The sequence below is a fragment of the Musa acuminata genome, chromosome BXJ3-9 (genome assembly GCF_036884655.1).
Source record: "Musa acuminata AAA Group cultivar baxijiao chromosome BXJ3-9, Cavendish_Baxijiao_AAA, whole genome shotgun sequence".
Lineage (NCBI taxonomy): Eukaryota > Viridiplantae > Streptophyta > Magnoliopsida > Zingiberales > Musaceae > Musa > Musa acuminata.
Window position 1 is genome coordinate 11,250,995 of NC_088357.1, and position 24,886 is coordinate 11,275,880.

The 24,886-nt window shown below is 38.5% G+C and overlaps 2 protein-coding genes across 6 annotated transcripts; both read left to right on the forward strand.

The window, feature by feature from the left end:
- Positions 1–907: 907 nt before the first annotated feature.
- LOC135583869 (uncharacterized) lies at positions 908–20,371 on the forward strand. 5 transcript variants are annotated; one of them, XM_018818636.2, is made up of 14 exons: positions 908–1,102; positions 1,202–1,229; positions 1,317–1,467; positions 2,140–2,257; positions 2,496–2,592; positions 3,180–3,286; positions 4,923–5,045; positions 5,290–5,443; positions 6,426–6,473; positions 13,326–13,386; positions 13,513–13,877; positions 16,078–17,692; positions 18,937–19,345; positions 19,998–20,371. In XM_018818636.2, exons 3-13 carry the CDS (start codon positions 1,340–1,342, stop codon positions 19,193–19,195), a joined length of 3,075 nt encoding a protein of 1,024 aa, XP_018674181.2. In that variant the 5' UTR covers positions 908–1,102; positions 1,202–1,229; positions 1,317–1,339; the 3' UTR covers positions 19,196–19,345; positions 19,998–20,371. The 5 variants fall into 5 exon arrangements, with proteins under 5 accessions (XP_018674181.2, XP_065022035.1, XP_018674182.2 ...); XM_065165963.1 differs by having other exon boundaries at positions 1,346–1,467; XM_018818637.2 differs by having other exon boundaries at positions 1,213–1,229.
- A 1,190-nt stretch (positions 20,372–21,561) lies between these two features.
- On the forward strand, positions 21,562–23,833 carry LOC135649675 (pentatricopeptide repeat-containing protein At3g62470, mitochondrial-like). The gene has a single exon (XM_065168301.1). The coding sequence runs from the start codon at positions 21,645–21,647 to the stop codon at positions 23,541–23,543; it is 1,899 nt and encodes a 632-aa protein (XP_065024373.1). The 5' UTR covers positions 21,562–21,644; the 3' UTR covers positions 23,544–23,833.
- The last annotated feature ends 1,053 nt before the right edge of the window (positions 23,834–24,886 follow it).

A 24,886-nucleotide genomic window follows, 5' to 3' on the forward strand; every position in this document is an offset into this window, starting at 1 on the left:
AATAATAATAACTATCGGTGGTACCACCACTCAGTTTAGACGGTACCACTGCCCAAACCACATGGGAGATCACTCCCTAAGCGGTTCCACCACCCTAGTCTAGTGGTGCCACCACCAGACAAGGTCCAACAATTTGGTTGGGCTTTGAATCTGGTCTAAACTAGTCCAATTACGAGCCCAATTAACTCTTAATAAGATAATATGTACTAACTATAATTTTTAAGATAATACACTAAACAAAATAAGCCCGGTAAGTCTAGGTTTCTTTCGGCAAGCTATCGACGATCTTATGATAGACTTTCGATGATCTTTCGATAATCTTCCATCAGACTTTCGGCAAGCTCCTAAACTTCATAACGATCTTCTTGACGAGTTCCGACGAGCTTCTTCTTGGTCAATTCTAATAGCATTTCCGATGAAACTTCAGACTTCCGATGAACTCTTGAACTCTCAGCATTTATATAATAACAATATACTATGATTTTTATGCTTATAATAACACAGGAATAGCGTCAATTAAAAAAATTGAACGTATTTTTCTAGCTAGACATTTTAGAGAAAGTGAGCACCAAAAACATCAGCCAGAACGGTTCCTTTATGCATGCCGCTTATCACTTTACATAATCTTTGAGACTTCTTATTGTTTAACGATGACACATACAAAACTGATTTAGAGACTTAATACATGACATTAATTAGCATTTCATTTTGTTTTCTTTGGTTTTTGTTACGTGCAACGAGTTGCACAGTAGTCATTGATGTGCATGCAATATATGTATATTTATAGGGGATTGCCAAGTCAAGTTGGATTTGGATGGGCAACTGGGCCACATGGCTTTATTGAGGTCTCGTTTGGTCTCGTAATGCTTCCTTTTGTGTGTGTGTTTGTACTGCAGTTCCGATGTCCTCAAGGATCCGTTTCCACTTCGGAGTCCGGTCCAGTGTCAGCGTTGAACTTGGATCCGCAGTTGGACGGAACCGGGTTCGGCCTCGCCACGAGAGTTAAAGAGTTCCGATCCAGTCTTCAACGTCCCTCCTCCTCCTCGTCGCTTCTATTCTCAAAGCGCCCCCGGGAAGATCCAGCCGCGATTCCATCTCCCCGGTACCGATCTCGATCTGCGATTCCGTGGAATCCATCTTATCTCTCTCTCTCTCGTCTCAGATCTCTGACATTCTACTCGGTTTTTCTGGGGAATTCGAGGTCGACTGCAGATCCAATTCTCTATCGGGTATGTTTTGTTTGATTCCTAGTTATTTTTAAAAAAAGATCGGTGCATATGAGATTTCTTCTTTTCTTTTGGTTTTATCTTGTACAGTGGTTTAGTGTTTGATTTGGAGGATGCAGCACGTTCCGGCGACGATTGAGGAGCAGCTCCTTCGGAAGGCGATCAGGGAAGAGAGCCCATGGGAGAATCTGCCGAAGAGACTTCAAACAATGCTGATTTCAAAAGAAGAGTGGCACAAAAGGTGCCGTTCTATAAATCATTATTGTGTTTATGCTAACTGGTTAGCTCGAGCATAGGCTAGTTATTTGCAATGAGCACAGGAAAATGTAACTTCACTGTCAAAATTTAGAAATAGAACCTGCAAATTGCTCTCTTTTCCCCAAACCAATAGTGAAACACTTTTATTTGGTCTTTGTCATCATGGAAATCTTGAACTTTAAATTATTATTGAATGAGCTCCATATGCTGTGTCTATTGAATCTTTCTTTAATAGCTTACCAAAACTTTATGAGAGGATAACGGCATTCATGCCATCACCATACTGCTTGCATATGATTTCATGACATCATCATACTGCTTGCATAGGATAACAACATTTTATGTCGCCACCAACTCTTTGATTCTTTTATTTTCCTTTTCTTGCATGTCATCTGTGATTATTCTGTTGTCTTCTTACCAAATAGATGTTTCCCTGTTGCTTTTTCTTTTCTCTTAGTGAATGAATGATTTCTATTTCTTGTATGTTTTTTTGCTTTCCTCTATGAGGAAGCCAAACATTTCTAGTTTGTTCATTCTGTGACCTGAAACCGGTCGGCTATGAACATTGATGTTTCTTTCTTTACCGTCATTTTATATTCTGCAAATTCCATGGAGGACGTGTTGTCAAGGCCTAACTTTTCATCATGGAGTGCAGGATCATAGATTACTGCATCAGAAAGCGTCTGCAGTGGAATCAGTGTTTTGCACGTAAAGTCTGTAAAGAAGGAGAATATTATGAAGAAATGATGTGCTATCTGCGAAAGAATCTTGCTGTAGGTCCTGGAACCCTTTATATATTAACTCACATTTTTCATCAACAGGTTATGATTTTACATGGTAGTTAAATTTGAGTCTGTCTGTTGATCTCTGTGATAATTAGTGGTTTTTTGCTTCTTGCCATCTCCACTATATTTTATTTTTCACTTTCTTGACTTTTGGATTTGTGCTGTTTAATATCTTCGCTTTTAATTCTTTACTTTATCAATTTAAATTGCTACGTTTTCTCTGCAGTTATTTCCCTATCATCTTGCGGAATATGTTTGTCGGGTACTGAGGGTGTCACCCTTCAGATATTATTGTGACATGATCTTTGAAGTTCTTAAAAATGGTAATGCCTGGTTCTTTCTAGCTCCTTTTACTTTCTTTTTGTCTCACCTTGAAGTGATTGATTCTAGTTTTTTTAAAGTCTTGCCAAAAGATGATTGCTTATGGTGCTGGTACTGAACATAGAACAATTTCAACTGAACAACAATTGATTTTGAACTTTAACTTGGGCAGTTATTAATTACTATAATACAGCTCTAGGTGGTATCCTTAACTGCCTGGATAAAATCCAGGCAGCATCGTAAGTTACTATGTTCAGTTTTGCCTAAATATATTTCAAATTTGATTTACAAGTAAAGGTCTCATGTGGCATATATTCCAGGTGAATATCTGTGTTTTTATTTGTATGTTACTGCTTTAAAGCTCTGATATAGGTCTCCTATAATATTATGTCTGTGTTGATTGTATCCTCTTTGTAGTGCTTGATCAGCCTTCTAGTCTCTCCTTTATTGATGGTTCCCATCTTTTCTTCTTGTCTTATATTTGTATGATATTATAAAAGGGTAACTGCCTCTCAGGAATATACGTGTGCTTTATGACCGGGGAAAAACTGTATTCATATATACTGATGTTCCAGAAACATTTTTGCAGAGCAACCTTATGATAGCATCCCCAATTTCAGTGCTGCAGATGCTGTGAGGCTGACAGGAATTGGACGTAATGAATACATTGATATTATGAACAAGTGCAGATCAAAGGTCTTTTATTTCCTTATCACATGTGCATAGAAAGGGTTTGCCTTTTTCTTTTGTTAGTGGGAACTAGTTTATTTTGACTGTATGTTTGTTTTGGCTTAATGAACTTTAGATAATTCATATCTTGTCAAATCCAAATTAGTCGGTGATTTTCTGTGGAATTCTCAATTCTTGTGCATTCATCAATTTGCCTCCATGCAATCTTACTACATCTTGAATGAACTGGTAGATATTTAGGCATGTGGTGCACAGGTATGTGTGTACAAGAACAGAATAAATAGTAGAAACGCACACACATATACTATGGATAACATATATATTATATATAAAAAAGACGACAAGGCTCCCACTAGTGTGCGGTATGAGGAGGTCTGATTTAAGGAGTATAATTTCGAGTATCAGACCTGTATAGGTTGATGGCTGGACTAGTAGGAGTCCAGTCTATGCTGATATATGGATTCACAGTAGCTGATATGTACCACAATATATGTTTTGTTGGTGTGGGAGGCAGGGTCGGGGGAGAGGATGAAGAGAAAAGAAGAGGAAGAAAGAAGGAAGAAGGAGAAAGAAGAAAGAAGAAAGTGAGGAGGGGAGGAGGAAAAAACATATTGACCAGGTGGTGGCAAGTAGGCGATGGCGGGCGAAGTGGAGAGAGTGATGCGGAGGTTACAGTGAAGTTGAGGCCCAATCACTATCCCTAAAAGCCCCAATACTTCCTTTAAAATAAAAAAATCAAAACTGAGCAGTTGTTGCTTAAAGAAAAGAATGGACTACACACTAGTGGTCGAGACAATCTCGGTTCACATTTGGGCCAATAAAAAATTGAGCAGTTAATTCTTATGAAAGCTCAATGATGGGAAAAGATTTATTTGGCTGACCCAAGTATTCAACACATCACCTTTTGCAATTCACAATTCCAAAGAAAATGTTGTTTTTGCCCTTTCTGTCAGGAAGCCCAAAGATAGGTGAAACCATCCAAAGCCTGTTTCTAAATATTGATAGATTTCAATCTTCCGTCAAGAAAAAAGCAAATAGTTGTCAACAAAACATAAATGTGGTATCCTTAACTGCCTGGATGAAATCCAAACTCTTTGCTTTGAGTCAAGTTCATAATCTTCCTTGTCAAATATTTAATAACAATGACAAACCAATAAGGAGATATGCTGACATGAGCACCTTTTTTGGGTCTTTGTTTTCGACAGGAAAGAAATCCATAAGTTCACAATTTAAATATCATGAGCTAGAAACCCATTTAACTCTGCTATGAGGGAATTAGATGTATATGCATTTATTTTGTTTTTCATATGTCTGTGATATTTTTTTTGAAATTAATAACTGAAAATCATTAATGCAAGTTGTTGTGATAATCATTTTTATCCGGTTCTTATCTTAATCATTAATGAATTCTTGTGTTCACATTTGGTTGGTATGGTATCTATAATTTACTCAACTTCACTGATTATCAACTTCTGCACAGATGATATCAATGCAACTTTTTTTAGTAACATGATGTTAGAGGAAGTTATTTCATGTTGTTTTTGTCTATTTTTCTCTCTTCTTGTCTGTTTTTTTTAAATTTCTGGTACCTGTGGTTGGTTTGTTGTTCCCTTGACTATTATGTTCTCTTGGGGGTCTCCAGAAATTTATGTGGAAGCTGAACAAGTCAATTGCTAAGGAATTGTTGCCCACACAACCTGTGGATTTCCCAGTTGAACCATGGTGGGGAGTTTGTCTTGTTAACTTTACATTGGAAGAGTTTAAGGTGCAGCTTCTTACAAAATTTGTTCATAAATCAACATAAATACATAAATATATCTGACAAATGAGCTTGATAGATTATCTCACCTGCATTTCCACTTTTTATCCATGACCACATGTGTTATCACATTTTTATATAACTAATTTAAGAAAAAAAATCATGAAATTAATGCCACTTCTGTCTTGGTGATGTCAATACCCAATTATACTGAATATAACTGTTATAGTAATATAATTTACTCCTATAGAAACTCACAGAAGAGGAAATGGCAACAATAGACAAGGTCTGCAAGGAGGAAGTAAATTCATTTATTCTTTTTGATCCCGACATTGTAAGAGGTCTTCACAAAAGGGGATTGATGTACTTCGATGTCCCTGTTTATTCTGATGATCGGTTTAAAGGTATGCATGGCAATAATCATCTATCATATGAAATTATATTCATCTTAAATATGGATCAATATGGTTACATATTTGTGCCCCAAAGACTAAAGACTCATGCTTTGTTGAGGAGTTGATTTTCTTAAAACTATTTTCTTGAATTTTTGTATTGTTAACATTTTCCACAATACATATCTACATATGTGAATGTACACACATGCATAACAGAAATCAATACACAAATGTATAACTAGATACACATGGATGTTGGCAAGTAGTTTACTTTCATAATTCATGATCCATCTTTCTCTGATTTCTGACCTTTTCTCATTCTCAATACTGAACTAAGTATATGCTTAATGGAAGAAAATCTGGATTCAATACTGCATATTTGCTTTGTTGATGGTTTACATCTCCCCTTTCTTGGTGTACGTATTATCCTAGTTCTCCATTTTCATTCCGTCCTCTTAATTATGATTAAACTTTTCTTATATGATATAGAGTTGTGGATTGTTGTACCGGTCCACTCTGCTAAGTATGACAAACACTTGTTGTTTTAACAAAAATATGGGTATATAGATTTTCCTATAGTGATGGTACACCTTGGATCAAGGTAAACCATGGTATAGGTTACTACAGGTTTAGTACATGGTGTCTTGAGCCAAATCAAAGATTGTGGTATGTCAACTGATATAGGCCTAGTATAATCCAATTTGATACTAGATTGGTATAAACTGCTGCCAAGAGATACAGGATTTATGTAAGACCCTATTCTTGCTCCAGTAAAACTAATTCAGCATAATCAAATGCCATCAGAGTAGATTGATACCATTAGAGTAGATCGAATACCATAGATGGTATTCAGCATAATCGAATACCATCAGAGTAGATTGATATAAATGCCAATCAAATTTAACCTAATTGTACAGGTGGAACTTCTAGCACAAATTATCCAGGAGACTCTGATTCACTGGATCTAATCTAGTGTGCTCTGCATTTTCAGTACTACCTCGATGTCTATCAACATCACACTATATGAGACTAATGTCAGGTAAATTTTAAAAATTAGGATTGGTAGCCCCTTAACCCCCACTGTCACTTGTTGCAGTTTTAAGTTTATTAGATGCAAATGCATTGCTTTTGAGATGATATATTTTGTTCGGTTAGATATTATGATTCTTGGCATATCTCACTAAATTATCACTTCTTTTAGGATGGTATGCTCATGATATATTATTATAGCCCCAGATGATACATACCACAAATTGATGTGTTATTATTTACAGCATAAAAATTGAAAAAAAGAAAATGTTCATTTGTTGGTCCAACCAAGAGGAGTGAAAGTGCTGCTCATTGTACGAATACTAGTCCAAGAGGTGATCAAAATGTGTCCTGTATGCAATATAACAAACTTCTATCAGGCAACATGTCTTATTTATTTTCTTGCTAAGATATAACAGATGTTGAATTTCTTTAGCAACATTTCAAAAAGGCTGGACCAATATGAACCAAGCGATATTTATCAATCCGTCTAGCGAATGGGACATGGACCAAGCAATTTTGTCGGGTCTAGTTTGGATCATGGGTTACTGAGTGGTAAAGCTATCAAATTGAGCTTACCATCTAGATTTAGATTGTTGGACCCAATCTATGGGGCAGTAAGCCTACTGCCAGTAAATGGATCCAATAAAGATGCCTTACCTTTAAATCCCCTATTCCACCTTTTCTCTCCTCTTTCACCTTTTTTAATGTCGTTCCTATTCCCAACTCAATTTTCCCCTAATTTTTCTCTCAATCCCACTCTTCAAGTTCTATCAAATCGGAAGTCAATCTCAATCAATTGAAGCCTCATTTTTAAGACCAGAACCAGTTTTTCTCCCAAAAAAGGTAAATTGAAGTTTAACTTTCAAATGAGTCACATTTAGTTTATAGTTTAAGGGTTAGATTCCTTGTCTTGAAAGATAATTATTGGGCAATTTATCAGAAAAAGCTCCTAGTAATGGGTTTTTTTCCAAATAGCATCCCCATATTTAGTTTTTACTAGGGGATGCCCTTTTTTCTGGATTTTGATCAAAATACCCTCAAAAGAAATATAAAAAGATGGTAATTGTCCTTTGACAAGGTTTGACTCAATTTTTTTATACTGAAACTGAATATTGGTTTTTTTAAGTTGAACCGGGTCAGACTGGTTCAACTAAAGCCATAACTATTCAATTTGATTTAATTGAGCCCTAGATTACCCCTTGAGCTTTTTAAATTATCCCCGTATCCTCTACCTCCACTCTACCTCCTCCTCCTCCCACTCCATCGTCTCCTCCCTCTCCCTGTTAGTTTTCCTCGTCCTCAGCCTCCTCCAACTCCACCTTCGCCTCCTCCTCGTCCCACTCCACCACCTCCTCCCCCTCCCCCTTAGCTTCCTCCTCCACCTCCACCTCCGCCTTGCCCCCTCTCCCTCCCCCTCACCCTCATCCACCTCCCTCACTCCCTTCTACTCCTTTTTTTCTTTCTACTCCTCCATTGCTCCCTCCCTCACATTTTGCCTAGATTAGCCATTACATTTGAGTTACGCTCGAATCACACTCATTTACAGAACATATAAAAAATATATATTAATTTTTATATAAAATATTTTATTTTAAAAATTAATCACCCTAAATTCATACAAAAATAAAAAAAATGATACTAAACATATTATCATCTCACCCTAGTGGTTCCAGAGAAATTTAGATAGATTTGATGAAAATTCAAAGAGTTACACTTGCGTTACACTTGATTACAGATTCAATTCAAAAAAAATTTATTTTAAAAATTAATCATCCTAAATTCATATAAAAATAAAAAAGTGACAGTAAACATATTATTATCTTACCCTAGTAGTTTTGGAGAAGTTTAGATAGAATTGGTAAAAATTCATTAACTTACCCTTGTGTGACACTCGTGTTACGCTTAAGTTATATTTAATCAAAATTCAATCTAGAAATATTCTATTTGTAAAATTAATCATCTTAAATTCATGTAAAAAAATGACAGTAAACATATTGTTATCTTACCTTAGTAGTTCTGGAGAAGTTTGAATATATTTGATGAAAATTCAATAACTTATGCTCGATCACCAATTTAGCCCGAAAATATCATATTTGAAAATTTATTCACTCTAAAATAATAAAAAATTAAAAAAATGATACTAAATATCTTAGAATTATGTGCTAGTAGTTTTGGAGAAGTTTGGATTGGTTTGATAAATATGCCTTAGTTACACTCAAGTTATACTTATGTTACACTCGTTCGCAGATTCAACATAGTTCGATTTGATCCATTGTGATCGTACCCATCCTAATTCGAAGCGAGTCACGTGGTGCCCAAATTAGACCAAACTGACCCTTGAATCTGTCGCTTGAAGTAGCCCAGTTCAAGGGCATCATTGGGATTTTTTAAAAAAGGGTCCCCTTGGTAAAAACCAATTATGGGGGTGTCATTTTATCACGGACTTAGCTGAAATTACCTAAGTTGTGAGGCATCCTTACGGCAAAGTCACAGACTTAGTTGGAGTTGCCTAAGTCGTGAAGCACCGTTGCACTAACTTCTTGGACTTAGTTGGGATTGCCTAAGTTATGAAGTGCCCTTGCGATATGCGTCCGCAAAGAGTCAGCCAATTTGTAACATCGCTCAAGTCCCTGACGACCCGTGAAAAAAGCAAGTTGATTAGTTTAAAAACGAGCAACCGACAAGTCCTGATGTCTCGTAAAGAGGGTAGGTTTACAAGCAATTTAGCAAATAATTTGAGTGCAAGAGAGAAAAGAGAGGAAGGAGAAATCAGGGACTTTAGAGGGAAAAACGAATAATCTCAAGTCCATAAACGATTGCTCACCGGGTGTTGGGCGCAATGACAAGTTCCCGTCAAGTTAACGTGCGAACTTGTGTAAACCGATTAATGCCCAACACTATCCCGAAGTCCCATCCACCCCTGTGCCATTTGGGGGGTTCTAGGGGTCTAAGATGGCTATGGTCTGCAGAAAACAGGCCATGACACGCAAAAACGGAGCTATTTTAGGGCAGTTTTGCTCGCCGTAGTGAGCAGTTGCACTGCAGCGCTACGAACTGTTCTTGGTTACATTTTTCAAGCAAAAAACACATGAAACCAAGGCAAAACATGCTGCTTAGCATCTGTACAAGCATGCAAAAGCGACGAACGATTCGTTAATTGAAGATGTGGGTGCACAACAGTCGTTTGTGACATTCTCCCCCACTTAAACTATCGACACCCTCATCGACGCTTGTTGGTAGGCTTTAATAACTGCTTCTTCGTGTCGTAGGGCGTCTTCAGGCTACTAGTTGGTTTTTGTTCGGGGAAGCTTTCGCCACTTCACCAGGTATTCGGTTTGCTCTGCTCCGTTAGGTAAGTTTATCTTGCAATCTGCTAAAATGGTTTCAACTTGCTTCTCGTATGAGGCTCTGGTGGGGGGTAGCCGAGTTGGAACATTTCGAGAAGCATCTTGCGGATCTGAGTGGTAGGCTTTCAAGTTGCTTACGTTGAAGACATTGTGAATTTTGAGCCACGCTAGTAGTTGCAACTTGTAGGAGACATTGCCTAACCTGCTGATAATTGGGAAAGGTTCTTCGTACTTGCGCATAAATTCCTTGTGCACTTTATGTCTAAAGAACACCAAGTCGCCAACTTTAAACTCCTGTGGTCGCTTTCCCAAGTCTGCCCACTTCTTCACCTTTTTGGCCGCCTTCTCCAAGTAAGCCCATACAATATCCATATTTCGATGTCATTTCTTCGCAAAGTAATATGCATATGAACTACTCTCGGTATAACCGATCGCCAAGGTGTGAGGAGTTGATGGTTGTTGTCCCGTAATGATCTCGAAGGGGCTTTTGTTAGATGCAGAGCTCAGCTGCAAGTTGTAGATAATTGGGCAATGTCAAACAGCTTCATCCAATCTCGTTGGTTAGCACTCACGTAGTGCCGAAGATATTGCTCAAGGAGCGAATTTATTCTTTCAGTTTGGCCATCTGTTTGGGAATGGAGGCTTGTGGAGAAGTTTAACTTGGACCCTAGCAATTTGAATAGCTTGGTCCAGAATCGTCCCAAGAACCGAGCATCTCGATCACTAATGATATTGTGCGGGACTCCTCAATACTTCACCACATTCTTCATCATCAACTTGGCAACCTCCTCTGTTGAACAGTATAGGAGTGCAGCAATGAGTGTTGCATGCTTTGAAAACTGATCGACCACCATGAGTATTGATCTGAGTCCCCCTACTGCCGGTAAGCTTGATATGAAGTCCAAGGAAATACTCTCCTACGATCTTTTTGGTACGGGTAACGACTCCAAAAGTCTCACTGGCTTCCGCTGCTCTACGTTATCTTGTTAGCAAGCAAAGCATGTTCGAACATATTCTTCCACATCAGTCCCTATCTTTGGCCAATAGAAGGCCTTCTCCACGAGAGCCAATGTTCGGTGAATGCCCGAATGTCCAACTCACAAGGAATCGTGACACTCTCTCAAGAATTCACGCCTCAAATTGTTCATTTAAGGAACATAAACCCTATTCCTTTTGGTGTAGATGAGTCCCTCCTGGACCTAAATTCGTCGTGTCTTGCCTTCTTTGATTAGTTGCATTAGGGTTATTGCCTCGAGATCACAGTGTAGTCCATCCCTGATTCTGGAAAGGAAGTTGGATTGCAACTGACTTGCTTGGCCTTCGCCTTCCAACTGTATTGCATTCACCAGCTCCACTTTCCGGCTCAACGCATCGGTCATGACATTTGCTCTTCTGGACTTGTACTTTATTGTCATATCAAACTCAGCTAGGAAGTCCTACCATCATATTGACTTTGGGAGAGTTTCTTCTGAGTTTGGAAGTAACTCAAAGCGATGTTGTCCGTCCTTAGCACAAATCGCGATCCGAGAAGGTAGTGCTGCCAAACTTGTAGATAGTGGACCACTGCTATCTTCTCCTTCTCGTGCACTGGGTACTACTACTTGGTCTTGTTGAGATTACGACTCTTGTAGACCACCGGGTGACCCTCCTGTATGGGTACTCCCCCAATAGCGAAGTCTAAAGCATCTATATAGACTTCGAAGGGCTTCCCATAGTCCGACAATTTGAGTATCGGTTCTTCCAACACAGCAGCCTTTAGATTTTGAAATGCCGCTTCGCAGTTATCGGACCATCGCCAAGGCTTTTGTTTCAGTAACTCCGTCAGTGGAGTTGTGCGCTTCGAATACCCAATTATGAAGCACTGATAGTAGTTGACGAAACCATTGAAGGATCTCAGCTCCGACACCTTCTTTGGTGTTCGCCATTCCGCCATAGCTTGCACATTTGATTTATCCATCTAAATAGATCCGTCATCGATTCCACCATAGCTTGCACCTTCATTTGAGCAAAATAACACTTCTCCCTTCTCACGAACAAAGTGTTCTTCCTGAGGACCTTGAAAATTGTTTGAAGGTGCTCGACATGCTCCTCGAGTGTTTGGTTGTAAACGATGATGTTGTCCAAGTAGCCGACCACAAACTGAAAGATGTGATAGGGCCAAAACTCTAGGCATACAAATATGCACACAACAATCCTTATAGCCAGCCTAAGATGTGATAGGGCCAAACTAAAAGAGGCACCCAGATCACTTCTAAGCTTGAGACGAATGACTTTGTCTTCTCAAGAGGCTCAGGTGGCCAGGAACAGGGGCCTTAACACTACCTCAGCAGCCTGAGTATGCATGGGCACCTTCAGGAACATTTAGTGTATCTTGCATAAAAGTTAGATCAACTTTTAAAATTTCATGGGCCAATGGGATCGAGTTGTAGATGGATTAGGTTTCGGCTCAATGCACATAAGACCTTGTCATCTTGGGTCAGTCCTAATTCTATCCAAACTCTTTCAAATTTACTCTTGGTAAGCTTGGAGTATAGACTAAATTTGTTGTAAGGGATAAGAATTTTGACTCTATTGGGAATCCCAGTCGAAGAACAGCTTGATTGCCCAACTTGGGTAGTAGGATGGTGACTAATTGTTGGATGGGGCCACCTATCAATGAATGCTGCAAACCAGCTTCTAGTCTACCTAAAGGAGATGACAATAGTCAATTTTTTTAGGTTCTGATTAGTGTTTATGTATTAATATTTAATATGTATGAGTTCATAGAGCACTTGGGTACATGTCTTGTCACTTGAATAATAATGGTACAATTCTCCCTCCTCTCTTCTCTATATCTCTCTTGAAGATGACCTTCTTCCTCAAAGAAAAAGGCACTTGACATGTGATGACTGTTTTGTCATGTTCAGCTATCATATATTATTTGCCTAATATCTATATAATAACCATTGCTAACATAAGGTTCAAGTCATAATCTAATCTGTATCAATTCTGAAACACAGAAACTGCTTCAACAACAAACAGCCTTATCTCCATCGTAGTTTCCCTTTTGTCATTGATTTCTTAATATCATTCTCGCTCTTGCCTTTTCTTTGTTGTAACACTCGCTTCTCTTTGATATAATTCTTTGAGATAATTTTGACATAGCTCATTTTCTCGAGCATTATATTTCTATGGAAAAACAAATAACTCTAGCACTGCTCTTAAAATTTTATCATTACACTTGTATGTCTTTGTAAGTTTGCAATAGAAATGGACCTGCAAATATTACCATTTAATGTGTTTGCAGAAACACCTGTATCTTGTGCTGATGTTCATAGGTTTTTATATATTTATAACTCTCAAATCTCTGCATAAAATTTTCTGTTATCACATTGCACGTGGCATTAAAATCATAGTATTTTCTAATGCAACAAGTGTTTGAGTTTATGTTACAACATAGTAAGCTGTAATTCCTTCATTATAGTTTTTTGTGTGCATCCTTCTAGTACTATGATTAACATCTACTTATTCAGTTTCCAGGCTGGAAGGGTTTGTTTCAAACAGGGAACAGTCTTATGAAGATCCAATAGAAGAGTAAGATACTTATAATACAATTGAGAGGTCATTCAACCTATATCATTAAAAGGAATATGCATTTTAGGTTGAATATTCCTATGATTTGTTATATATATTTAACCAAATATATGGAAACTTTTGCAGGTTATTATATGCTGTTTTTGTTGTCTCGAGTGAGAATTCTACTGTTGCTGAATTGGCTACTACCCTGCAGGCTGACCTTTCTCACCTGCAGGCTGCTGCATCATTTGCTTGTCGATTGGGCTGGGCTATAAAGCTTTTAGATCCAGAATCGATTCTTCGAGATTCTAGCATTCCAAGTTCCCCTAGTAATATGCTAAGTGATGATGAATATGATTCTAATGCTAGCATCAACTCAGAAAAATCTGGTCAGCAGACTCATGGTCTTGTAATTGAAAAGAACAGAACAATTTCTGGCACTGCTCATGTGGCTTTTGTTGTTGATGCCAATATTACTTCCTACTTAATGATGGGATCTGTTTCACCAGGTTTGATTCATTTTTGCTGCGTGCCCTTTATAGTTCTAGCATAACCTTTTTTTGGTGGATAACTTTGGTTCTAGGAATGAATAAACCAGTGTTCACTGTGCCACAGTGTACTAGGCGGTATGTGTCGGTTTGATAGGGGACCAAGACACAGACCGCCCTGTACCGGGCGATCAGGGTCTGAACCAGGCAGAACAGTTAAAATCTGACTGTTATCGACCTATATAGGTCGGTAACGATACAGGTCGTTAATGGTTAGATTTTGACCGATACCGATCAATGGCTAGGATTTGTTGAATTCAAACAGTCTATTTGACCATTTGAATTTTAGACCCTTTCTATCCCTCATTCACTCCCCTTTCACTCTCAATCTCTTTTGTTCGTATCTTTCTCATTTTCTCATTTGTACTCTCTTGAACTCCACAAATCTGTGATTTGTGGATTGGATCAAGCTTGGAAGGCTAATTTGAAAGGATTAATGCCTAAGTTAGAGGAAAAACTCTCTTATCAAATGTATATATTCTTTTTTTAGATTTTTGTTAATTTATGAGATAATTAAGCCTATTCTATGTTCTCAATATCTAATATGTTGTTTGAGACCTTTATGATCGTAGAATAGTGTTAATTAGGAAGTAACTAAGGCCTTTAATGTGCGATTAGTTTGTTTAATGCTGATTTAATCGAAATTAGACACATATTGGGTGAAATTTTTGTATTTCATGCATATTAGGGTGATTTACATATTTGTTATGAATAGGTTTATAGGTTTCAATTAAGTTTTTAATGTTGTGATTAGTTTAATTAGGTCTAATTAAATTTAATTCGATTTTAAGAAGGGGTTTTTGGGGTTTTTATATGCTGTTGGCATGCCCTGCCATGCCAACACTTGGCACACCAAGTATGTGGTGGTATGTACCGTGCCACTAGCCGACTGGCACATCGGTTCAGGCCGGTAGTGCAAACCTTAGAATAAACTATTAAACATTAGTTTGCACACTGTTCTATTTCTTTTAATTTAAGTTTGCCACTTTGTTAAGATTAGTACTTGCTAATAAAAAAATATATACAGCACCTTAATTATGATGATTTGCTGCTGACATTTGATTCTGAAAGTAAATATCCAATTTTTTTATTGTGGAACCTATATAAGCTTTACAGTTGAGCCTGAGCAGCCATGTAGTATTTTAATGTTAAATACATATGCAATTGTATGTTAAACTTTTATAGTTCCAAAACTCAGAAGATGTTTAATACATGTGTCAAGTTGTGGTACTAATTTTAAGAAAACATATCTTTATAATTTATAACATTCTATGCCTGATACTTTTGTAGGATTTCTTGAAGGACAACAAAAAATCACATAAACAAGAGGTCACTATGAGGAAATTGAGCAATTAAAACTTGGAAAAAATTGTGCAAAGGGTCAAGAACCAATTATTTTAAAAGAGAAACAAAGAAGACGAGAATAATGCATGTTGATGAGAGATTAAGTTCCAACTACTAGGACCCCAAATTAGTACTTCTCATCGCATTTCTGTGTTGTACTAGATAATACAGTGCCTTTTAAGATCATAACAATTAAAAAGCACCTAAGAAGTTACATTTGGTAGTTTCCATTCAGGTTCTTTTTCCATCTATAATAACTTAATAAGACCAACTCTTAGATTTAAGAATCTTGGTTTCTGAAATGGGTGTTATTCTAAGTTTTTTAACAAGCACAAGCAAATTATATATGCTTCCACATAAGAAAGTGTAGGCTCCAAAGAAAGCTCACATAAGAAGTTTGCGATACTATTTCCAGTCACTGAAATACATATGCAAATCTTCTGTTTACTTGTGATGTTCTCTCCCTCGTCCTCTCTCTCTGTTGTTTGCTCATGGGCATAAAGTCAGTTCAGCCATAATATAAATAGCACTATCTACAGAAAATTCAAGATCAACTACCTTAAGTCTTTCCCCATTTCTTTGCATATCAGTGAGCCAAGCAACAGATGGGTGTTATCTCTGTCCATCTGTCTCTGTTTCTATGCTTAAATTATAGAATAAAATTATTATTCTGTTAAGTATATCTTAGATTAAGTTACTCATCCAATTACTTCCACTGAACATCGATATTAATTGATCACTTGAGCCCATAGTTTTGAGTTCTTGTAATACTTCAATACAGCTTTCTGAACTGATCTTATTCCATTATTACTTGCAGGATTAAAGTCTCATGCTGTAACACTATATGAAGCTGGAAAGCTAGGTGATTCTAGCATTGCTGAACTTTGCAAGGATCTTTCTACTTTAGAAGGAAAAAAATTTGAGGGTGAACTGCAGGAATTCGCCAACCATGCATATAGCCTTCGATGTATTCTCGAGTGTCTTCAATCTGGTGGAGTAGCTAATGATGGGAAGAATGTCAGACCAAGTAACCCAACTGAAACACAGCATTCCTTTATTGATGACATTACTTCAGTTACATCTGAAATTGGTGTATCTGAGGAATCTGGTTATTCTAATATAAATGAAAATGAAGCAAAGATGTACCACAATGATGATTCTTCTGACCATGGTCATACTATAGTACCCCAACCGGACTCTCCAAATGAATCTGATGCTGCACATGTTCTTCCCATGACATCTTCAGGTACTTCAGCTGAAAATAACACCTGCAAACCAGATTATGAATCACAGAGTGATAAAAAAGTTACATCCTTGGATGGTTCAGAAAATGATAGGACCATTCTAAAACGAAAAAGGAAGTACCGTGTTGATATTCTTCGTTGTGAAAGCTTGGCTGCTCTGGCACCAGCAACATTAGAAAAAATGTTTCTTAGAGATTACGACATCATTGCATCTATGGTTCCACTTCCTGCATCATCAGTTTTACCTGGACCATCAGGTCCAATCCATTTTGGTCCACCATCATATTCTTCAATGACACCATGGATGAAATTAGTTTTATATACGCTAGCGGGTAACGGACCTCTCTCAGTTGCTTTAATGAAAGGACAGTGTCTGCGATTGCTTCCTGCCCCATTAGCTGGTTGTGAAAAAGCACTAATATGGTCTTGGGATGGTTCCACAGTAGGAGGTCTAGGAGGCAAATTTGAAGGAAATTTTGTTAATGGAAATGTCCTTTTGCATTGTCTAAACTCAATGCTTAAGCATTCAGCTGTGCTAATACAACCTCTGAGCAGATATGATCTTGATGATTCTGGAAGGATTGTCACAGTGGACATTGCTTTGCCTCTTAAAAACTTTGATGGAACAGTTCAACCGATAGGGTCAGACATGGGACTAGACCCAGAAGGAGTTGCAAACTTGGATTCATTGTTAATGGACCTTTCCAGCAAAATTGAGTTATTCACGGTTGGTTATATTCGCCTTTTACGATTGCGAAAGGAAATACAATCAGACATGTTGATACCAGATCTTGAATATGAATGGTTTCCTTTGAGCTTGGAATTTGGTATTCCTTTATTTAGTCCCAAATTATGTGGCAGAATTTGTGAAAGGATAGTTTTATCACATTTACTGCAAACAGATTCACTTAGTGAGCACCATGATGCAATGCAAAGTCTAAGAAAAATATTACGTGAACTATGTTCTGAATACCAAGCAACAGGTCCTACTGCAAAGATGTTTTACCAAATCGAACATGTGAAGGAATCACCTCGTCATCTAATCAGCTATGCGAGCGGAAGATGGAGCCCACTGATGGATCCTTCAACACCAATCTCTGGAGCCCCCAGTGAAAACCAGAGATTTAAGTTTACAAATCGACAAAGGGGCAAAACAGAGGTTCTGAGTTTTGATGGGAATATCCTCAGGTACTTGAACAATATATACTGTGTGGCTGTGTGCTTTGGTTATGTCAATTATGAATTGGATTTTACAGTTCTATTGAAAAATGATTTTATCCGAAAATATACATCTTTCCAGTTGGGAAGTGCTAATCAAGCTTAGAAATATCTAAATATACGTTTTGAGATTCAATGAGGTCCTGCAGTTTCCCCTTGTTCATGGTCAATTGGAATTTGTTGCAGTTACCAAGAACAAACTTCTAAAGAGGTGGTAGTACTCTACTTCCTAGAAATTTGACATGAAATCATCTTTTTCAACAATTTCATATTCTGTTGTGTAGAGCTACATTTTTAGTTTTTGCTTTGTCTCATGAAGTATCACATGGATGCAACATTAGCATGTGTTTGTCATCAAACATCATTTACTTTGTAACTATTGTTCTATAAACTGAATAATTTTGTCATATGTGCATGCATGATAATTTTTATCAAGGAGATTTATGATCCTTGATAGTTATTCTAGTCAATTTTTAATAATTATTTAGATCTTTTCTTTTGTCTCTCCAATATTCAAATTTTATTAGTTTTAACATGATAAGAATTACAGAGGACCTCAGAAGCCTCAAACTATTGATAAAACATAAGCAGGTCTTATACAAATAAAAAGTCTTACTATAAATTGTCTTACTAATTTTCTTGATCTGTTTTCTTTGTTTTCATTGAACATTTTTTTCTTTTTTCTTTTCACTTTTCTAGTATTTATTGCTGAAGTTCTAACGTTTGAACCAGACAAAATGGTAGCAATGGTCCAATCTAGATGAAGACAGTTGTGTTGGATGGTAGTTAGATTGTGGTTGAAAAAGGGATAATAAGGATCACCTTTTTTCTTTTTTTAATTTCACCTTATTTTTATTTTTCCATTATATGTTCTATCTAGTTAGTTTCACTAACCTTGTATGCTAATGCTTGTGAAGCTCGTTCATGACTTATGAAGGGGGGTTAAAGAATATGATAGCCACCTAATGTGTCCCAATTCATTCTCATTGATCCTTGATTTAAGAATTAGATGTAACTTAAATATTTATATATATGGCTATCTTAGAAGTTCTCTAAGTTTGGTAGTATGTAAGTATTGCCATTATCTTTAGCTTGTTGAGTTTAATATACAATTAACAGGTATCAATCATATTTGAACTGAATGTTACATGGGCCATTCATGTATGATGGTTGAATCCAGAATATTATTTACATTTCCAAACTTCCGCCCACAGGTCCTATGCACTTGCTCCTGTATACGAGGTTACTACACGACATATTGAAGAATCAACTTCTGGCAGTGGAGTAAAACATGAATCAGATGAGGCAGACAGTAGAGAAGTTGTCCTACCAGGTGTCAATCTACTGTTTGATGGGTCACAATTGCACCCGTTTGATATAGGTGCATGTTTGCAGGCTAGGCAACCTGTTTCTCTTGTAGCAGAAGCTTCAGCAGCATCTTCTTCTCTCCAAGCAACCAGGATTTCGATATAATCTTTTCTTGAACTACTTGCCATGTACGACTTCGATGAGGCTGGCATGTCTTCTATTGGTTACTTGTGCAGATCGTTTTCTGCCTCTTCGAAGATATGTTGTTGCAAAGTTCTGAATTTTCGTGTTTCATAAATTCTTTGATTCAAACAGGCAAGTAAACTAAATATGAATAATTTATCTTTAAGAGGTTATTACTAATTGTTAAAGATGACCAACCAACCGTCCCTTATTCTTCTGAAGAAACATGGTCTGTAGTACCGGACCGTACCGCCCGGTACGGGCGGTACGTACCGGTCCGACAGACTTCCGGTACGCGGACCATCTGCTACAGTGCTCGGTACACCTGGGTGTACCGCTCGGTATACCGTACCGTACCGATACCGAGCCCAGGTCGAAACTCCGGTACGGTACGGTATTACGGACCTTGTGAAGAAAAGTGATTGCTTCTAAGATATTTTAAATGTCCAGTTAGAAGTTCAATTAGTCATGCCTGGAAACTTAGAAACTGTCATACAACTTTCATTTTGATGTCGATGTTTTAACGTGTTCTTAAGTCTTAATTCCTGGGGGGCGGGGGGGCGGGCAGTTCTCATGCAGCAATAATAAGCCTATGATAGAAAATTAAAGCCTTAATTCCCTTTTATTAGTTTATGAGCCACTTCATATGTGTACACGTCTTTTAATACAATATTGCAGTTTACTTATACTGGACATCAACTATATGTTATCCTTTCTTTGAATATTATTTTGTTTATAAAATCTTTTTTCTTTGAATCTGACAAATTTTCTTTTGCCACTGCAGGGCCTTTTGCTAATTCAAAATTTTGTTACACCTGTATCATGAAATGAGCATGAAGGCCATTTTCCTTCTAGGGGAAAGGTTCTGTTTTAAAGTTCTAAGTCCACAATTTTCCTTTGTATTTTGGGACAATTTGCATAGGTGATATTTCCTTGTGTGGAAACTTCTGCTTTGAAGTTCTAAATCCACAATTTTCCTATGTATCTCGGGACAATTAGCACTAAAATGTGAATGCATTGAGTTCTATTTCCTAGGTGGTGCTATTTCCATGTCTTGTATGAATTCACCCCAAGGGGAAACCAACAAATGGTCATCTCCAGTTGGCGAGGTGAGCCAACTGCACATGTTGATTGTAAAGTGCCCTTCCATTTGATTTAGTATTCCTGCTTGGATAGACTGGTTGTGGAGAGAAAATTGCTCATACTGAAGTAGTATGTTCATGCTGTATTCAATTATATTTGGTGACATAAACATGCAGTTTTTCGATCATATAAAAATTAAAATATTCGATAGAGATTGTAACCTTTTTCTTTTTTTTAATGTAGTAGGACTCAGAATAAATTCTATAATGCAGTACGCATTGCGGGTATCTTTGGAAGTATGATTCGATGATGTTTACTCCTGTCTTCTCATTTTCACACCAAGTGAGCTGAAGGAATATTTTCTTTATACTTCCATCCAAGGTTCGTCGTACCGTACTAACGTTTTGACCCGGGCTCGATACGGTACGGTATCGGTGTACCGGGTGGTACATTTTGATGTATCGAATAATTTTATATTTTTTTATATTGTAACAGTGTTACAGTATAGTATTGTAGCACTGTAGCGATACCGGACGGTCCGCGTATCGATAACATGTCGAATCGGTATGTACTGCTTAGTACGGGGCGGTACGTTTTGATATGACAGATCTTGCTTCCATCAAATATTTTTACTTTTATTAATATATATTGGCTACCTTGATTGATATTTTAATATTTCATGGGATCGCTTGGGTTTAAACATTCCCTAAAATTAAAAAAAAAAATAATAATAATCTATTTTTTCAACAATCTGAAGCTCGAGTCAGGTCAAAGTTTCTTTTCATGAGGAAGCTAAGTCAAAGTTGACCAACTTGAACCTAAAACGAGTTGAGAATTCAAGTCAACGTTGCATATGCATATCGTAATATTCAGAGGGAATATGTACTATTATTAATTTTTTAAAACGAGAATGATATATTTTTTTTAACTTAAAGAAGAAAAAAAAGTGATCCATCGAAATTACTCGAAACTCCGCCGTCACTTTTCTAACCGTTTATTATGTTACCCGCCTAACGTGATTGGGTGTTGGAACCAAACTCATGTGGGTCCCGCCATGCGCGCCGACAGTCACAGCGCAAGGATCGTACCCATGCCACCCTGTCATTGCCGAGTCCCACGTGCACACAATCACGGAGCCACGTGGTGACGGGTGAGATGCAAACACGTGCCGGCAAAAGTGTTCGATATTTTATGGACGGTCCAGATCAGAGCTCCGCCCACGATCCTCCCTCGTTAGTCAACACACACACTTCCGGCTTCAATTTGCCATTCTCTCTCTCTTTCTTGCCGCTTCTTCGGTAAGCCCTAAAAGCCAGTGTAGTTCCCATTCGCCGTTGATGGCGGATGAATGGCTCTCCTCCTAAGTAACAGCCGACACCGCCGCCGCTTCTGCCTATCGTCCTCTTTAGCGTTCGATGGCCTCCGGTTCCTCTCCGCCGACTCACGCCCTCCAGATCCGATCACGCCGCCACGGGAAGACGGGTCGGGAGATGGAGGCTGGGGAGGAGGAGGAGGGGGAAGGCCGGTGCGCCTCTCTCGTGGTCCTCCTCTGCCCCTGCCTCGTTCTCCTGATCCTCCTCATCATCGTCGTCTCCATCGTCCTCGCCGTCAAACTCCGCCTTTTCTGCCGCGGTCCCTTCCGTGCAACTATCGCCCACCTCATCTACAAGGACAAGTGCCACGGTTCCTCTTGAACCCTGCATCTCCATCTTTCTCCACCTCCTCCGGCTCCCCTTCCCCCTCCGACACTGATGCTGATCCCGATGCCGACCCCGATCCCACCTGCTCGACACAATTAAGACCGTCGGACCCCAAGGAGGTGGAGCGGGTGTGCAAGGTAATCGAAGACCTCTTTGTCTCCGACCGAAACATGGAGGCCGTGCTCGATGAGTGTAACGTCGACCTCAACCCTTCCCTTGTGATCGACGTCCTCGAACGCTTCCGCCACGCCCACAAGCCAGCATATCGATTCTTTCGGTGGGCAGGTGAGCGCTCAGGATACTCCCACGATTCTGATACCTATACCAAGATGCTGAGCGTCCTCGGGAAGACTCGGCAGTTCGAGACGATGGTGGCATTGCTTGAAGAAATGGGAAACAAGGGATTTCTGAATATGGATGCCTTCAAGATTGCGATCAAGGCCTTTGCAGCCGCACGCGAGATGAAGAAATCCATGGGGATTTTTCAGCTAATGAAAAGATTCAACTTTGAGGCAGGGCTGGAGACATTCAACTGCTTGATTGAAGCCTTGGCGAAAGGAAAGCTCGGGAAGGAAGCTCAAGCACTGTTTGAGAAGTTGAAGGATCAGTACCCGCCTGATCTCCGGACTTATACCCTGCTCCTTCTAGGGTGGTGCAAGCTGAAGAATCTAGTGGAGGCTGGAAGGGTTTGGAATGAGATGTTGGACAAGGGATTCAAGCCAGATGTTGTTGTACATAACACAATGGTTGATGGACTGATTCGGGGACACAGAAGGTCAGATGCGATCAAGCTTTTTGAGCTGATGAAAGCTAAGGGGCCAGCACCAAATGCTAGGACATATACAATCTTGATACGAGACCTTTGCAAGGTTGGAAAGATGGACCTGGCAGTCAATTGTTTCCGGGAAATGCTGGATGCTGGGTGTCAGCCGAATGTTGCAACCTACACTTGCTTGATTGTGGGGTTTGGAAATGCTCGGCAGATGGATAAAGTTTCAGGATTGCTGAAGGAGATGACTGAGAAAGGATGCCCACCAGATGCACAGACATACAATGCCTTGATAAAGCTTATGACCAATAGGAACTTACCAGATGATGCTGCTAGGATTTACAAGAAGATGATTAACAAAGGCTTTGAGCCAACGTTTCACACATATAATATGATGATGAAGTCTTACTTCCATGGAAATAATTATGAAATGGGCTGTGAAGTGTGGGAAGAAATGGGTCGACAGGGGATTTGTCCTGATGTTAATTCTTACACAGTCTTTATTGGAGGGCACATACGGCATGGAAGGCCACAGGAGGCACACAGATACATAGAGGAGATGATAAGCAAAGGAATGAAAGCTCCTCAGATAGACTACAATAAGTTTGCAGCTGATTTTTCTAGGGTCGGAAAGCCTGATATGCTATATGAGTTGGCACAGAAAATGAATTTCTCTGGGAAGTTTGAGGTTTCCAATGTTTTCTATGGTTGGGCAGAGAGAATGAAGAACAGGGTCAAAAGGAGAGTTCCCAATCAGACTGGGAAATGCCTTTTCTAAGACTAGAGAGTAGTGTCAGGAAGAGAGTTTACAACCGAACTAGAACAAGCCTTTACTCAGACTATTTGGAACATCTTCGTAACATTTAGTTGATTCTTTTCTTCTGGTATGCAACTATTGAGTCCCTCTTTTAGTATGCCTTGGCACTTCAGAGAAAGTTCAAGAAAGGCTGATGTTTTATGTATAATTTGTATTCAGTCTTTGCAGAATTTCTAGTTTTGTTCTCCTTGTTCGGTGTCTGTAGAAGCCTTAAACTAATTTATCCAGTCATACCTTGTGCATTACTTGCAGATTATTTCATCTATTTTTTCAGTTTGTTGGCTGGACTAATCTGCTTGCTGCTCATATATTCTGCTCCTTTTTTGGCTCTAATATTAATGAACCTACTTATTTGCATTTTCATGCTCTCAGATGATGGTAAGGATACTGAAATTAAAAATCTATTAAACATGTCTCTCGTATTGGATGCTAGTCATGCATTATGAACTAGAATGTCATACAATATTTCACTGTTTCATTTCCTGAACTAGTTATAATCTCTGTATCAAGGTTACAATTATCTGCAGCTATGATAATTCATCATATATGATCCTTGTGGTGTGTCTATGTGTACATAAACACACAAATGACGCAAGCAGAAACTGAAGTTGAAGCAGCAACAAAGGTAGTGAGTCTTGAATCCTTACCATATGGGTGGAGTACTTTTCTTTCCCACTGTTCACCCTATACCCGACGAGTAACCCTGTGCAAGTTTTAATTTGAAAAGGGCCTGGCTAGCAACTCAACGTTCAGTCACATTTCCTCAGAATTTTACATATCTGTTGCCAGCTGCCACAGTAATTAGCTCTTTCACGAGGTTGGGACTTGCTGTGGTTAAGATAGAACATAGTTCAACAGCCCTATAAGGAACTAAGATATTTTCTTAGAAAATCAGTAGGACTTAATTCTACATGATCTATAGATACCTGCCTGTATGCGCTACGTCAGCTGGTATTTAGTGGTCTGACAAAGGACTGATATCAGCTCTTATGGTTTAGCACCGGGCAGCGTGGATTTGGAAATTGATCGGTACAGTGTGTACTGACCAGCATTTAGCGGTTCAATCAAGGACCTGATCTATTTGTAATATTTTGAGATTACCAAAATCATAGTATTGGATGGATAGAGTCCTCCTACAGAACTCTTTAAGAAGAAAACAATTTTGAGTTTTTATGCTTGGAAAAATGGCTTATGATTTTTTTGAAATTGCAATAAGCATTATTGCATCAAAGTAAGTATCTACAGGCTGTTTTAGTTGCTTGTAATTACAAATTATTATAGTGAGAATGTAATGCAACTATAAA

Excerpts from the sequence above, each read along its gene's own strand:
- LOC135583869 (XM_065165962.1), top strand. The coding sequence starts at position 1,340 with ATGCAGCACGTTCCGGCGACGATTGAGGAGCAGCTCCTTCGGAAGGCG. Across the intron at positions 1,468-2,139 it reads AAAGAAGAGTGGCACAAAAG|GATCATAGATTACTGCATCA; the intron begins GTGCCGTTCTAT and ends CATGGAGTGCAG. Across the intron at positions 13,387-13,512 it reads TATGAAGATCCAATAGAAGA|GTTATTATATGCTGTTTTTG; the intron begins GTAAGATACTTA and ends AAACTTTTGCAG.
- LOC135649675 (XM_065168301.1), top strand. The coding sequence starts at position 21,645 with ATGGCTCTCCTCCTAAGTAACAGCCGACACCGCCGCCGCTTCTGCCTA.